The sequence below is a fragment of the Patagioenas fasciata genome, chromosome 6 (assembly GCF_037038585.1).
Source record: "Patagioenas fasciata isolate bPatFas1 chromosome 6, bPatFas1.hap1, whole genome shotgun sequence".
NCBI lineage: Eukaryota > Metazoa > Chordata > Aves > Columbiformes > Columbidae > Patagioenas > Patagioenas fasciata.
The window spans coordinates 19,859,222-19,876,961 of NC_092525.1; the positions used below are offsets into that span (position 1 = coordinate 19,859,222).

At 38.7% G+C, this 17,740-nt stretch overlaps 1 protein-coding gene across 23 annotated transcripts in view; it reads right to left on the reverse strand.

Moving 5' to 3' along the window:
- The window catches only part of FGGY (FGGY carbohydrate kinase domain containing), a 309,381-nt gene that overhangs the window by 80,002 nt on the left and 211,639 nt on the right, over positions 1 to 17,740 (reverse strand). For all 23 annotated transcript variants that reach the window (XM_071810167.1, XM_071810160.1, XM_071810159.1 and 20 more), the window contains one exon: positions 7,108 to 7,223. In XM_071810167.1, coding sequence (XP_071666268.1) covers positions 7,108 to 7,223 — 116 coding nt within the window. The remainder of the gene's footprint in view (positions 1 to 7,107; positions 7,224 to 17,740) is intronic.

The window sequence follows — 17,740 nt, forward strand, 5'->3', positions numbered from 1 at the left end:
TTATTTTTTGAAAGCTCTAAGCTTTTAGTATTAGTTGATCCAATCCATGACAGAGCCTGAGGATGAAAGAATACCACACAATTCTCCCCACTTCTTGCAGCAGGGAGGAAGAAGAAATGGAAAGGTACCATCTGCCAGCAGGACTCAGTCTGGTGATAAGCAGGGTGAATGATGGTTCCCTTCCCCGCAGTGGAGGAGGAATGGAAAATGTCACCCTGCACACACTGCGAAGAAATCTGAGCTACCCGAGTGTAGCCTACTAAAGAACAGTTATTGGAAAGAGAAAGAATATCTCAGGCCGAAGAAATCAGCCAACACGACACTCGTGAAATTCAAAAAGGGAAAAGCAAAGTTCTGCACGTAAGGTGGAAGGACCCCAAGCACCAGGACACGCTGGGTGTAACTGAAAAGCGGCTTGGCAGAAAAGGACTGGGAGGTGTGGTGGGCACCATTTTGATCATGAGCTAGCACTGAGCCCTTGCAGTACAAGCAGCCAGCAGCCTCCTGGGCTGTGTTAGGACAAGTGCCACCAGCAAGCCAAGGGAGGTCACCCTTGCTCCCTACTCAGGAGGCCACATGTGAAGTGCTGTGATTTATACTGGGCTCCCCAGTACAGGAGAAACATGGACATATTGGAGCAAGTCTATAGAAGGACCCCGAAGATGACAGGTATGTCACACAAGGAGAGACCGGAGACTTTAAGCCCAGCAAAGAGAAGGTTTGGAGGTGTATATACAAATATCTGATGGGAGAGAGTAAAGATGATGGAGCAAGACTCTTCTTAGTGGCACTCAGTAACAGTACAAGGGGCAACATGCACAAACTGACACACAGGAAACTACATGTAAACAAAAGGAAAAATGGCTTTACTGGAGAAAGGTGGTAAAGATACTGCAACAGGCTGCCCAGGCAGGTTTTGGAGTCTCCACCCTTGGAAATAATCAAAACTCAACTGGACACAGCCCTGAGCAACCTGCTGTAGGTAACCCTGCTTTGAGCAGGGGGAGTTGGACTAGATCATTTCCAGAGATCCCTTCTAACCTCAACTATTCCTGTTATTAAGTGATCTCAAGACGGAAAAAATATAAAATAAAAAAGAAATCACGTGAACGGGTGGCTTTTCTGAGAAAAAAATGTTTCTAACTTCTTACTGCTGAATCATATAGTATGAAATAATGCCTCAAGCTCTGAGCAAGGAGACACCTAAAACCTCTTAGCGTTGTGCCAGTTTCAGTTACAGAGCTCTTGGACAGACTGAAATGACAGGAAGACAGAAAAATATTAACATATTTGGAACACTCTTCAGTTGTAAATTCCATGGATTTGACAGCATGTAAGTGTAAATATCCTCTAATACATCCTTTTAATGTTGTTTGAAATTGTAACACGTTGTAATTTATTTGGGATAGCAAAAGACCAAAGCAAGACAGATAAAGGGGCTCCATATTTAGAAGAATCCCTTTACTTATTACTCTCTATGATTTGCAAAGTATGGTGCTTAAAGCTTGTTTTTACAACCAAGCTCTATGAAGAACTGGCACCTACAAGTTGACCTGAAAAAAAAAAATTGTCACCCCTTTCTCTCAGCCTTCAAGGAAATCCCTAATATACTCCAGAGCATCTGGCATCAAAGACCTTGGAAGAGATAGAAAACTGGCAGAACTAATGGATTGACCATTCCCCTCACAACTGCTGTAGTGTAAGTTAACATTTGACCAAATCTGCCATCTTCAGCCTAAATGTAAGTAAATGAGTAGAATTTCCAAGCATTAAAATTGACTACTTCTGATAAAATACAATATTCGAGTGTAACAAGTGAGGTACACAATGCCATTATCTTTACTAGTTTTGTACGTGGAAGTAGACACTGGCAGATGCAAGAATATAACCATTCATATAATAACACGTTCAGGAATAAGCAGCCTGCTGTTTTGTCGCTTGTTTGAATACCTAAGGGAACACAGAGCTGCACCTACGTGTGAAAACCCAGCACAGTAAGAATGATGGCAGATACCAGGCAAGAGAGTCACAGCTATCTCGTCAAAGTCCCCAATCATACACAGTTTTCTTTGTTACTAATTTACTAATAAGTACTACAAATGAAAAAGCATTAGAAAAGAACATCCAATCTTAAAATTCTACAGATCCTTCTTTTCAGAGCATTCAAAAATGGCATTCACAAGGGACCAGGTATACGAAAACACAAAGCTTCCAGTCCCCAAAATCCTGGAATTAAGGGAAGAGTTACAGACAAGAGAGAGCAAAGTGCCAGGGCAGTACCCTACCTACAGTCAGAGTGCTGGGACAGGGAGGGTGACACTATCATACTGCTGTATGCAGTAAATACCATTAACCATAAATGCATTGTAGAGTCATGTCAAACCATACATAAGTGGAAAAAAAGTGTCAAAATTTTAAATAAATAAATAAATATATATACATATACATACACACACACACACACACACACACACATATATACATACTGGAGATGGATTGAGGCAATCTGTGGAAAATAGGAAGCATTCTTCCTGAAGGTGGCTAAGAAGAATGAGTGGGTAAAACATCCAGAGTGGGATTTAGGTAAAGAGACGAATAAGGACCAGTGGGTGGTTTAAGAAAGTTTATCATTTTGTGAACAGGATTGTTGACGATGGTTGTCTACAAAACCCTATCTACTGCTATCACAATCTGTCCATGCAAGAGTTATATTCATTAGCATATTAATTTCAAGCACTCAAAGTTCACGCAAGCATTGAATTTCCACAAAACTTGTGAGATTTAAACAATCCAAATACTCTTCCCAGCTTTGCCTCAGGTGTTCACAATGATCCCACATGTGTGAGCTGTGTATTTATTCACTTTTGAGCATGTGGTTGTAAATTCCTAGTCAGGAAAAGATGGGAAATGGGTTTATGAAATTCTCATCATGTTGAAGGGCTACATTTCCAAGCATTAAGCATGCTTTTCATAAAAATACTTAATTAAAAATCAGTGTGCTGCTCCACAACAGAAGAAAGAAGGTGAAAAACATCCCTTTAAAAAAGATAGTTTAGTCTTCAACACACAATCTACAAGAACAATGAAACATATTCTGCAGTACCTGCAATGCTCTCTCAGACAAAGATACCATCTTGAAACAAAAAAAGACCTGGAACAAAATATTACCATTCAATAAAAAAAATCATTATTTGGTCCCTTAAGTAGCCCCTGAAGTAGAGGGCTGTGGTGAAAATTTATCAAGCATTTTCCTCCAAATGGACTATATGCTCCAGTACCCTAAGAGGTCTATAGTACATGAAATTTTAACGGAATTGTTAATGACTTTGTAAGTTTTATAATACCACAAAGAGATACTCATCACGTGCTTTCACCACAGTAGATAAATGCTAATGCCTATAGTACACAACACTTTCATAGTGGTTTTGAATACAAGCCATCTTCTACTCTTCTGGTGGGCAAATTAATGGCATCAATAAATTTTGTAGTATCTCCAGATAACACTCTTTAGCTTCACAAACACGATCAGTAAATTCATGATGTACAGAAGGGACCACGAATAACTTATTAAGTGGATTCCCTGAAAGGTTAGTCTACTCTGAGAAATGTGAAATGTCAAAGGCCTGGGAATTTTCATATGTGAACCCACACCCTGATGTGCAAAGGGTTTGTGGAAGATCCTAAAGGTCATATGTGAGGGTCTCCCTTATCAATAAGGTCATACGTTAAACTGAAACTAAAAGAAGCATACTACCTGGAACCACAAGCACCACTCTGATTACAGTAAATATCTTTTTAAAGGACAAGACATTTTAAAAGTGATGTTTAGAAGTGTATTTATCAGAATAAAGAAACATGTGTATTAAAGAAGTTGTTTTCAGGTAATTTCGGTAAATATTTCCAGTGTCATGAAAGTGAAAGGTACTTCAAAAAAAAAGTCTAATCATAACTACACATCTGTAGTTCCCTCTGATTAGAAACAATAATGATTTCACCAGACATTAAGAAAAAAACCAAACAACAAACCACACACCACATAGCTTTTCTAACTATTATAAACTGGTGAACTAGATATTTACTTTTGCTACAGTAAGAAAATCTTACTAATTTTATCTTAAGATGTTTTGTTTAGAAAGAAACGATGATTCGGAGCCTGTTAATCTCTCAGGAGAGATATGTGAGAAAAATACTCTTATCTCTCTTTAAAGGGGAACGTGCAGGCATTAAAATACATCCCTGTATTTGAGCTAAACAAACCTTGAGCAGACATACACGGACTTGGACAAGCTTGAGAGCAGAAAAGGAAATTCCAGTAGAATTATTTCAGACTTGTTCAGTTTTTGGTTTTGTTTTCATTTTAGGAGTTTTTGACCATGTACAATCTCCCTTCAACCTACTCCTACCTCGGTTATCTGGCAGTTTCGAGTTCCTTAATCTGCAAGCCAGCTAAGTCTCCTGCTTCAAATTCTTTTCTGTCAGCTCTAGCACACTACAATGTGCTTCCTGGCGCACACTGACTGTTTGTCCATATGAGTTACTTAAACAAATTGCCTTCCTTTTGTATAATGTGCTGAAGTTAACAGCAGCTGAAACTGCTAAATTATAGGTCAGCACCCTGAAGCAATCTTGCAAATATAGCTTGAGTTGAGCTTGTGCAAGGAGCAATCCTGTGTTCGCTGGGCTCAGCATAGCATTTGCAGGCTCCCAGGAGGAGGTCCATGCAGCGATGGTGCCCGGTCGCCAACACCAGCAGCTTGGGAGCTGGTAGGACTGAGTCTACCACTAGAAAAAAAACATTCCAGCTGCAGTTTGACCAATGCTGCTCGAGTGGCTGAATGGCACTTTCCTGGTAGGTGGATTTACACTGTTCTGATTAATTCAAACAAAGTTGCGCTTATTCAGAGTGCTCTTCCCAAGTACAACAACGCTGACCGCTCATTAAAACAAGGAAGCCCCCCCCCTCCAAGTTTCATTGGAGCAACACTACCCTTCCCATTTTCCCATGTATAGGGACACTGATAAGATTAAAGCACTTTCACAGCACACAGCAGAGAGCTCAGCACTGTCGAGTAGCTTCTGGGCAGGGAGTGAGGTGATTTGTTTTGGTGCCTTTTTGTCTCCTCCTGAAGCTTAAGCTCTTCCAAGAGGCTTCAACAGGTGCAGTTTAGAAGGTAAACTCAAAGGAATGAAGGAGTAGTTGCTACCTGGTTTGAATGAATGAAGGTCACTCTCCTGCATTTTGTGATTTTATCACACAGCTAAATATAACGCATGTAACTCTATCCTTCTTAAAAAAGGCAAGGTCAGACAAATGACCATGAAAAGAAGCATATATTCTACCTAAGGCCAGGTTTCTGCATTATTATACAAAACTACACCTAAGGTAATCAGCCCATGAATCTGAAAATCAAAGGTTTTCTCAAGGTGAGAAAAAGCTCTTTAGAAGCTTCAAGCCTACAGTTCGGTGCAATTCTGGAGCTCAGCTTCTGCTCCTCCAATTCCAGTTGAGATGCACCCAGGTATTGTACAGTTCGTTTCTCAAAAATCAACGCCAATTGCCCAGGGAACCAGACACTCTCCATTAACTCAGGGAAACATTTTTGTCTTGCAAGAACCACCTATCAACTGAAGTTCATTTCCTGATTCATTTTGTAAGCATTATGTTTCAACAAAAATGTAAGCCTGATATTAGAAACTAATGATTTTTGTCTTGCTAAATGTTGAGCCACATATAGATTAGTTTTATGAGGCTTCCAGCACAACAAAAGGCCCTTTTTATTAATGGCTACTTTATCATTTAAAACATGCATGTTTTGTTTCTTAAAATGGCAAATTGCTTCGCACTGTCCTTGAAGTGCATTGCATAAATATTGTATTAAAGCCTTAGCTTACACTTCATAAATTATTTATTTTAAAAATACTCTTCCATGAGACTACCAGCTGCCAAGATCTTCGCTTTTCTGGTAAAAACATGTATTTATTGCAAGTCTCATGTTAACTTGAAGATTTGCTAAAAGCCACATGTGATAAATGCTGTAAGAATTGTATTCAAACTAAAACCTCAGGAAGCTGAAAGCCTAATACTCCTAGTAAGTTCTATACTTTTGCATAAGCAGTTTCAGTTGCAGGGAGAAAAGCTGAAATCTATTAAAGGAAGCTTTTAAGTACAATTTTCTGTTAACCTGAAAATGACTTATAGCCTATTTTGTGATAGTCAGAAAAGTTTAGAGATTTCATTACATTTCACTTCACTACAGTTCTTCCTACGCCATTTCATGTTTTTGCATTTAAACTGCTGTACAAACTTGTCCAGAGCGCTAGACATGGGAAAAAAAAAAAATCAAAAGAAATTTCAGATAATTAACTTTGATGAATGAGCATACTTTAATTCATGCCTGGTAATATTCTTGTTAATGACATGTCTGCTTAGGACATCCATTAAAAGTCCATTAACTTAACAGGGAAAGTCTAATATAGTTATCCTGGAAATTTTCTGGTATATTAACATTATGGACTTTTAATGAGTATCTGCTGTAGGATTTGCTATTAGAAAGGCTACCATTCTAATTAAACTTAGGCTCTAAGAGAGTAAAAAAAAAAAGTATGAAGATAATAAAAAAGCAGAAGTAGCACTTTTTAAAAAAAATTACTATAAGGGAGATTGGTACAAGTCACAAAACACGCTATCAGTAACAGCTATAAATTATTATGTTGTGGCTATTTTTCATAGCCTACCATCAAATATACCCATATCAGGTGCTTCCTTCATGTAATCATTTGCTGAGGATCCCATTTACTCCTCTATTGTTGAGTCTAAGCAGTACTGAAAGGCTAGTTAGGCCTTTCAGAAGGGTAGAAGATACATCATTTAAACAGTTTTTCAAGAGAGTATCAAGTAAAAAGCGTATTCAGGAAAGCTGTTACCTATGGGCATCCAGCCTTGTTATCAACTCATCTGAAGCTTTATCAAGTCCTGCTGACATTTCTGCTGACATTCACAAAAACACAGCAAAAGATCTACTTATATGCATATATCTTTTTATATGTGTATCTCTTTTATATATACATAACTTTATGTGTACATAATGAAACAACCTGCTGATATACCTATTTTTTCGTACTCATCCTTCACCAAATCTTCCAAACCAATCATTTTCCAGAAACTGTCATCCCAACCGCCATCCGAAGTGTACGTCCACTTGCACACTACTGTACAGAGGGACCTAGAAAAGAGACAACATGGGCATAGAATCAGGCAAACAAACACATTTGGTTTTCAATGTGTGACTAGAAAGAAGCTTGTGCAAAATGATCTGTTCATTCACTGGTCAAAAATTCCAAGCATAATGCCAACATCAAAAAAAATTGGTTACTGTTTGGAGTGCATATCCTGAGATACCTTAAAAGGACCTTATGTTTAAGATTCTTCTCTGCTGAAACAGCCCATGGTCTGGCCACTTCATTGCATAAATCAGTCAAATAACAGGCCATGTATATGCCAAGAAGACAGCACAGCATGAACAGAACAGCTCCTCAGCAAGCAGCTCAGAGGAAGATTCCTGCTTTTCCAGGTTGTACCTAAATAGCAATGTTTTACACACTGTATGTCCTCAGAAAAACATTTTATTACTTATGTTCAAGCTAAATTACAACTATGGGAGATTATATATGCACTGATAATTAGTTTAAATGGCACTGCAGGTACAAAATGCCTTTATCAGGTGAATATGTACAAGGAAGACCACATCCAATAGAACTTCTGCACAGTACACGTTCAGGTACCGCTGTCATGAAGTCTGTTTCAGCAGAAGCCGATGACAATTCAGCGACATGCTGAAACAGCATCAGCCATGAAACAACTGAGTGCGATATGAAATTATTCTTTTCAGTCTAATTCCTGATAAGTTAATCCTGAACTTCAGTGTGACAATGCAGCATCACATGTGACGTTACCATTAAAACACAGTAATAGAAACTAGCAAAGAAATCAGCAAACAGAAAAGCTATTTTTATTTACTACGTACAAATCAAAGCGAAGGCTTCTAGACACTGATCCTGTACACACAATAAAGTCAAATAAGATGAGGAAGAACCTTTCCACACAGATGGAAAACCAAGGATGGACAAGCAAGGGCAGGATTCTTAGCAGGTGGGACAGGTAAAGGCTCTGATCTCAGTGTCCATCCTCTTACGTGACACTGAGCAGACTGGATGATTATATGGATTGCCCATACTGCCATCTTCTCACACAGGACAGAAATTTATATTTTAAACGCACTGTCCTTCATTTCCTTCTGTTCTTTTGGAGTGACCATGTTTTTACAAGCAAAGGACTGGTGATGTTCATTCACAATCCTACTGTCACAAAGAGCAAAAAATGCACCTTTATAACAAGAGAATTTATTAATATTACACATTTGAGGGAAAAAAAAAGAAACAAAGATAGCTATTTATATCCTTAGAAATAGTGTGGAGATTATTTCAGGGTTACTCTTTAAACAATTTTGAACACCCCCTGACCCCTTTTTTTTTTTTTTTTTTTTTTTTTTTTTTTTTCAAGAGTTTTAGATCAGGCAATTACAATTCAATGTGTTATTTGACAACAGCAAAGCACATGACCTGTAACTACAGCAATGACAAAAAGTTCCAATTACCAAGGATTTAAAAGACTAGCACATAAATCTAATTAGGACCTTTGACAAAAACTGGGTGAATAAATAAATTCCCGTGAAGAAAATACTGGGAAAAAATAAACATTTACCTCAAATCAGCTCAAACTTCTCATTAAAAGGAAAAAGACAGAGTATTTGAAGTAAACATCATTTCATCACTTCAGGAAAAATTTAGACATAAAGATTGAAACAATAATGCATCAAGTGTTCCCAAATATGGTAAATACCAAATAATGACAAATTATCATGAGAACCGAACGTGTATTTTTCTAATTAGATCGATGTTATGAACTATTGCCACACCCTTAGAACTGCTCTAAGGCTGAGAGCAAAATGTCACAGCTCCTCACTTGCAAAGATCACAAAGCAGCTCCTGAGTCTCTGTGCTTACCCAAAGAAGAAGTGGAGCAGCCTTGCTGGACTCCAAAGAGCATGTTTTGAACACTCCACGGAACACCACATTACACATATAGTCCCACTGAGACAGTGGGAACAGGGACAGAGCAGCCCTTGCCAATCCACTGAATTCCAGCATAAGGGTATGGATATGGCTGGACTGAACATCCTCTCATATGAAACGGCAGTGGGGCTGGGAGCACTGCACAGACTGAGAATTCTTCCCAAATGAATTAAGTGGCAGATCTGTACGTGGAAGCTTCTGATAAGACCAACCTCAAATCTGAGCTAAAACATTAACCCATTATGTTGGTAGGTTTTTATTTTCATGCCCATGAGAACCTTAAAACCCTTGTAAATGCAGCCTAAGTAGTTACGCTTATCTGGGATCTCAGCTGCTTATTCCACCCTTGCTCCTACTCAATTGTCATGTAAAAATTACATGTTTAGTTGAACAACAGAGCTTCATACAAATCCTTAATATCTAAGAGAATGTATTACACTGTAGAAAGGCATTCTGGTCTCTTAGATAATAGCTCAAGAAAAACTTTTAGATGCCCGCAATGACAGATTAACTTCAGTACATTCTTCAAAAGAACCTGGTTGTGTTCAGCTCCAATTCCTACCACTTACTAGATGAGGTCCTCTAACACTTACTCCGCTGCTCAATTTTTACGTCCTAGAGAGCTGTATGTACATGTAGAAAGAGTAATTTGTTCCTGGTTTTTCAGCTTTGAATACCAAGTGCATATACACATATTAGCTTTACGGGTAACTGCTCAGAAATTCTCCTCCAGAGTATCACTCTAAGAAAGTGACAGTGGGACACTCAACTTGGAAAAACAGTATCTAGAAAGACATTATGGAAAAGTGGAAGCTATGGAACCAAATCACTACTTCAACAAACAAAGTCTCAACTATAGAAGATTTTGTATTTCACAGCAACTCCTAAATGTTTTCCAAACTATTTGGCAGTATTGCCTCAATTATTTGGCCATAAACACCAGACTAGCACTAGCTAAAGCTGGATGAACCAGAGGGATAGAAGTAAATGTTTCTCATACTTCACTACCAGGATCAACTGGGTTCCAAAGGTGCTGAGTTAACAGGTGATCACTTAGGCAACAGTCCTCTCCCAGTTCCCTGGTCTAATACAGCACTTAAACAAACGTGATGGTGCAGACCCCTCAGCAGCACAGACTAGATTTAGCTAGGCTGAAATACCATTAAATTGAAGACTGTTTTCCTCAAGCGTACTCCCCATACAATGACATGAAAGATTGCCCTTCTCTTTTGCATGGAAAACTTATTTTATTAAACCAGATTTCCAACAGGAACATGATTATGCTCAGCATTTCTTACAAATTCTAGTCTACAAGGAACTATAGGATTTTCTTGCATACAACAGCCTCAAAAAGAAAAAATCTTTGCCACATTCATTACAAAAGAGATTTGGCTGGGCACAACATATTACACAATCCTTTCTACTACTGTCTAGCTCTGAGTTTTTGCACATCTCTTGCTAAGGACTGACTGTGGATGTGCTGAAGTCTTGTATGATCAGAATCTCAGCACTCTGAAAATCCCACCAGCAGTTATGTCCTCATAAGAAAACCAGGAGGTTCAAGGAGTCTGTAGTGGTTGAACACACACTGCTAATTTCCAAAATGCTGTCTGGAAGCAACTGTTTGCCCCCACTAACCTTCAAAAACATCCAGGGCAACTAGATTAGTGGCAAAAGTAAATCTGGTGTTCAAGGTCAGTTGATATATGGCTCTTCCCGCATTGTCTACCCATTCTGAGTATTATCTCACACTGTTGTACTTCTTGGAGAGAAAGAGATCAGATAAAATCAATAAAAAATGGGAAATATTGTACTTAGTTATCTCCATCAAAATGTATCTAAAAGATCACGTCACAAAAAACTTCTCCATACCTACTTAAGAGTTGCCAGAGCTTTACACTCTGTTCTGTTCTTTGCTGACACCAACTCTCACACTCCAAAAGGGATAAAGCAAGGACACGACCCCCAAATCTGCAAAAGTTCTGCACTGCCTGGGAGAACATTTGCTATTTTTGACAACAAAATACAGTTGGGGGGGAAGGGGGAGGATTCCATAACTACAGCAGTCTCTGGAAGTCATCCTAGTTACGAGTATAGACTAATATAACAGGCCTACTAACAAAGACAGTTAGTATAAGAAGCATTTTTTTCGCTGAAAAATAACCCCATAAGGCATTTATATGTGACCTCCCATTCAAGAGGGCTGGTACAATACTAGTTAGACTGGAAAATGAGTCAGTCTCCAGCTTTACTGGCAGAGAACCCTGTTTTAACTACCCTCAAGTGAATGGAAGCTTTGCTCTTGATTCCAAAGCAAGTGGATCTGCTTGATTCATCCTAACTGCTCACGAATTAATTAAAACTCATTAAGATAACTAATTTTGCAGGTATTATTAATAGTGTAACAGTTTAATCACAAAACATGCTCAATTGAACACTTCCACAAGAGTGATGCAGTGGCGATGAACTGACATCAAGTCCACCTGCTGCAAAAAGCAAAGTCCTACAGGTGCTGGAATAGCGTTTAGTCAGGTCCCAAAAGAAACAGCATGCAGCAGGCTAAAGTAACTTTCTGTGCTCTGTTGCGTTATTTATTTAAAGCTACAAAGAATACTCAAGAACCAAGAAAGCTGTATGACGTTCAGAAGGCAAGAGGGAGACCTGAAACAATGGAGTGTGACTGTCAAGCATCAAACATGTTTCTTCTTTTCTTCTGCAAGCTTCAAATTTAAAACAGATTTTTGAATTCAAATAGAAAACCAGGGCTTAGGTTCTGCTCAAGCGAACTTCTCCACATGCTTACATCTGGACCAAGCTGTCAGTGTCCTCCCAATTTATGCACCCCACAGTCTCGAGGGTTTTTTAAAAGAAATGAGCAATTCACCACTCTAACACAGTCACAGATCTGACTGTGGTTTTTGCAAAAATGCTCCAGACAAAAAAATTGAGACACATACTCCCAGCATCCAAGCTTTGTATTAAGCAGAACTGGGCACTGGTACTGCAAGAGCCTGAAATACAGCAAAGGTTATCACAGAGCAAAAGGAAACACGATTATTCTCTGCTTCATTATGGTTAATGCCTCGTACATTAGTACATGACCTTTGAAATAAAACCACATTATTAGATCCACATATACCACTGTTATCCGTATCTGTCACAGCAATGTCTCTGCCTGCCTGGTATATTTGGCAACTTTGGGGTGAATGGGAAAAGAAGAGGATAATTTGTCCTAAGAGAATACTTCTTCAGTAACAGGAGAAAAAATGTGACACCTAGTCATTTAGTCTTGAAACATATAAAATGTATGAGATGTTGCCCATGTTAAGTGTTTGCTAAAAAGCCTCAGAGAGCAGTGGGTTGAGATCCCAGCAGTGTTAGAAGAGCTGCACCTGTTGTCACTCAGTTACTACACAGATCTCTCAGGCAGATTAGTTTTAAACCACAGGGCCAAGTAAGTCTGGGTGTGCTCTATTTTACATACCCTGTCTGCATTCTACTCATTTCACCTATTCAACAGCTCTTTAATTGCATATGCACAAACCAAAACATGTCAGGGTCTGTTCCATCCACCCAACTGTGCAAATCCCAAGTTCCTAATATTTACAACACACAGCTTTTTATTATTATTGCCTTTGACCCAAAGTCTATGAAATTCCTGCCTGCCCAAACCCATTGTCTTAGTACCGCAGTGCAATATGACTCTTGCCTGAAAAAGGTTTTCTTCTCCTAACAAAACATTAAACATGCCAAACAAAAAAAGGTAGGTGGGGAAGCCTGTTCGAGACAACTAGCAGACGCATTCCAGTTGTACTCAGAGGCCTCAAAAGTTCAGTCTTCGCATGTCTGAAGACTTAAACCAGCCCAGTAAAGGTAGCGAGAAAACTACGGTATTCGATGTAAGCAGTTCTACTGTCTTCATCCTTTCTATGTTCTGGATAACACATATTTATCATAAATAATGAAATGTAGTCTGACTGCCATTTCATTTTTTTTTAAGAAGTATCACAGCAAAAGCAAGGCTGTCTCCCTGATCTGAAATCTTCAATAAAAGATATATAATACAGATAAGTATATATAAAAAAACTCTAGGATTCATTTCCTTCCTTCTGTATGATGCAATGAAATGCCAGTATTTGTTAACACCAAGGTCAATAGCAATTTTGTCATATTTCACAGGTGAAATAGAATTAAACTCTATATCTCAACCCTCAAGAGTTAATGTTTCAAAAATTATTTGGATTTTACTGAATTTGACTCTATTGTACCTTTCCAAACCATTTCAAGCCAAATTTTTAGGCACAAAAAAAATTATATTGAAGTACTTAAATTTGGCCTAAAGATTTTACAGGTATTCTTTAAAATTTGTGCTTAAAGTACTTATTCGACAAGATACATTACTCCCTCCATTTTCCGTGAACACTGCTGACTCAGTGAACTTGTATGGTCCTAAAAGACTCCTTGACAATCAACAAGGCTAAATTTTGGTGTGAAAATCTGTGAACTTGTAATCAGCAGCTCTGTTGGCTTCACATCTGGAAAGTCAAAAGTCTCACTGGACTGGTGGCAAAGCTTTTACCTAAAAATGTAAACCAGGTCTCCCTTCCACTACCGTATATCTCCCTGCCAAAGCACATTCTGTGAAAGAGCAAAGTATTCTTTTAGGTAAGATGAAAGCTTTTGGGGAACTTCAGGCCCATCACGACCCTTGAGGGACTGGTATCCATCAAGTCTCTGACCAACAGGCCTAAGCATTACACCAGGACTTCAAAATTGATTTATCAGACAAGGAAACGCAGGGCACTGTAAGAACTATTGGGGTTTGCCCAGTTTCCTCTCAGATGAAATGGAAATTTTCTCTTTCAAACTTGTGAGGTATTAGATCACACTTCATCGATGCTCCGGGAGACCTGCACTACAGATCCGAGCACAAAAATGGTCCCTACGCCTCAAGGGGCAGCTGTCCCCAGGCAGGTAAGACAGCAGATGTGGCCACAACTGCTTTTCTTCTGCAATAAGCAGAAGCTCCAGCTCTGTCAAAGGTCACACCACGTAAAGAAAAGCACTGGCTAAGCAGGTTTCACAAATACTGCAGAAGCATTTCAATGCAGACATATTACCAGGGGCTTTTAGGTCTGTTGTGAGGACATAGCATGTAGCAGCAGGACGCTTGACTCTTCTGAGCACACACCACCTCATGGGCATGCAAAGGTCCCAGTCACAGCCTTTAGCAACAACCTGTGAGCGGGAAAGTCTTTCAATGAGTAAATTAAAAAAAATTATTTCTGTAAAGGAGAAAGAGTGATTAACTCAAACCTCACTTTAGGATTTGGTGTTCATGCTTTAACACTTAGGATGGTTTTGGCTGCCTTTTTAGTCACGGAATTTTCTAAGCAAATACAGTGCTTACTTAAAGGCATATATTTTATTGTACAAAAAATACAATTCACATTTGCAATTTTCTACACCCACTTCTATAATTAATCTCCTCTGATTACAGCCACTCCCTGACAAGATGCCACATTATATTTAAACCCTGAGTGCCACTTAGACAGAAAGAAAAAAAAAAGAACAGGATCATTTTCAAAGACTACATAGCTGTATGAGGTTTCAAAGCAGCAAAGTACTCTTAACTCTGGTATCAACCTATTGACCACCTCAACCAGAGTTAAGGGTGACCTTCAATTACCACCACAATAAGCACAGAAGTCTCTCGAGAAATATAAAGTGTAGATGTTTCCTATACTCCAGAAGAGGTGTGAGACTGATGTTGTATTACACAGATAAACCTCAAACTTAATGACATATTGTTGGCAAAACCACTTCAGTGACATTCAGACCCTAATGATCAACCCATACAAATAAAACGCTGTGTTGGATAAGGTACCTTAAAAATGTAACTTTTGTATATCTTGCTAGTTACATGAAAGGATGAATTTGATATATAACTATCGTAAGACAGCTGTCATGTTTTACTTTTTCATAAATATACACACAGACACATGTATTTACACACATAAGGATATTTACTTTGGATGGGGAGAATGTACCTGTCTGTAATTGTTTGCTGTAATCTATTTAAACCTGTCTTTTAAAAATATAAATAAATGTATCATCAAACACTGCAAATGAAAAGAAAGTCATACAACAGATGATGAATCACAGTAACTAAAATGAGATTATGCTTCTTTTACTATTTGGAACAGAGTGCAACTAAAAAAAAAAAAAAAAAAAGGTGTGTTTCTCATTAGGAACACACTAGCAAAAGATTTAAAGGCCTAGACTCTTAAATTCAGTTTTCCTAGAAGAAGTTATGTCATCCAACCTGAAAGGAACCACCCATCTCAAATGTAACATATCGAGTCAGATTAGTCCCTTGTGTACATCCAGTAATTTCAGTGGATTCATACCGGTGATGCATTTAGCTAAACATGTTAAGTCGGACCAGAAAATACAAAATAAGAATATTGTATCCACCCACATACGCCTCACCATGTCATGAGGCAATGGGAAACAGTCAGGAGACTGCTTGCTTTTTTTATTAATTTCATTCTGCATTATATTACAGACAACCAACCAAGATTCAAGCCCATTGTCTTCGGCATTGTTGAAAAACACATAATGAGACACAGTCCTAGACACAAAAATGTATTGTCTAGACGAATCAGACATAGCATGTGGGACTGGAAATATTAATCCATTCCCTTAAAAGATGGCAAACAGAGGCAAAAGAAATGGAGTGACTTGGCCAAGGGTCAAAGAGTAAATCCCATTCAGACCCCTGAATTGAATCTTGAACTCCAGAGACTCAGCCTAGTGACCCAGGCAGAAAGACACCATTCAGATTCTATGATGTCAAACATTTTAAAAACCTTCCTATGCACAGCTACAGTCTAAATCTTCAAATGTGAGAGTAACAATAAGCACACACATATAAATTTGAATCTCTTTGCCACTGTAAGTTTTAAAAGCTTAATAAGCAGAGGAGAGGTTATAAAATAATCCAAAAATGGCAAGGCAAATGAAAAGCAAAACTGGAAATAAAGCCCACATATCGAGCTCCTCCAGTCCGGCAGCCTGCCCTCTGGACATACCTCCTGATATTATGCAACATCAGCAGTGTTTCAGTTCAATTTATTCAGAAAAATACACTCTTTCAAGCTCAGTATTTCAAGTAAACCACTCTGCAATAGGAAGTCAAATAATTATTTCAATTAAGAGCTTGCATTTAAAAAACATATCTTCTGTCACCTTCTTCAGGCAGTTAAAACTACTAGACAATTAAAATGGAAAGTATTGCTATACAGAGCCAGTACACAGCTTTCCTCTGGAAGTCTAACCTTGAGCACGTTTACCACAGTTCAAGGCTTCATTAAACACTCAATGAAGCTAGTCAAAAGATTAAGCCAAGACTACAAGTAACGGCAAAAAAAGAAGCCAGGTTTCAGGCAAGTTCCCTCACCACCACACGGCTTTTGATGGACTGAGATTACGCCCTTTGGCATGACAAATTTCTCCCAGGACAATAACGGTAGCACACCACTACTCACACTCACACACGCATCACCTCCACATCTGTCATTACCAGTCGGTGCTGCAGTCACACAGATCCTCACATCTCTTACCTATGCTCTAATAGACTTTATTATTCCAGAGGATTGGCATCAGCAGGCTAGAGGAAGATTGTGGTTATTAGCTCCATGACACTTTATCCTTCTCCTGTGTGAAAAGTAAATGTGGGACATGTACCACCAACATCCACGTTGAAGCACCACAAAGACTTAGAAAACACTGTGGACTTTTCCAGTGGTTTAGAAAGTGTGGCGCGATGCTGAGGGCAAAGTCTGGCCAGCAGCCATGTGGACACTGACACCCTATGCACTGACTAGTAAAGCAAATCTCCACATGAGCAATGCTACACGTCATGGTGTGGTTTACGCTCTTTTTGTAGAATTGAGTAAAATTAGAGGGGTGAGAAAAAACCCATTCTTACAACCCTAACATTGATATGTTGAGAAAACTATTAGTCCAGAAATCCCTTCACAAGTTCACTAAAGACACATTTTAGTAATTTATGAGTAAATAACGTATCTATTCCTGACATCAAAACTGCTGAGAGGCTAATTTAGCACAGTACTTGAACGTATGTGTGAGTATAAAGTCCTGAAGCAATGTCAGTGGATTTAATGTGAGTTTTTATCAGCTTAGTCAGATGATGCTGAACTGGAACCCAGGCTGTCACGCACTTGTGGCCAGACAAAGCCTAAGTGAAACCAGAACAGAAGCAGGGGAATTGCCAAGAGCAGTGCAATAAAAGAAAGTTTTAATAACTACATTTTGATGCAGACTGATCTGATTTCACATGCTGAACTCTCAATATTGAGCCCCCCCTCCTTTACTTAGGCAAACCACCTTTAAGTATTTCTCAAGTTAGGATGACAGGATTCAGCTGCCATGCACACCTGAATCAAAGATTCACATCAGAGACTCCTACATAGGCAATGAGGTGTGTTTTTACCTCCAATAACAAAAATCAGCTCAGTTAATGTATAATCTTAAAATCATAAGTCATTCCTAAATACTAGATAGATTGGGTCAAAATTTACAG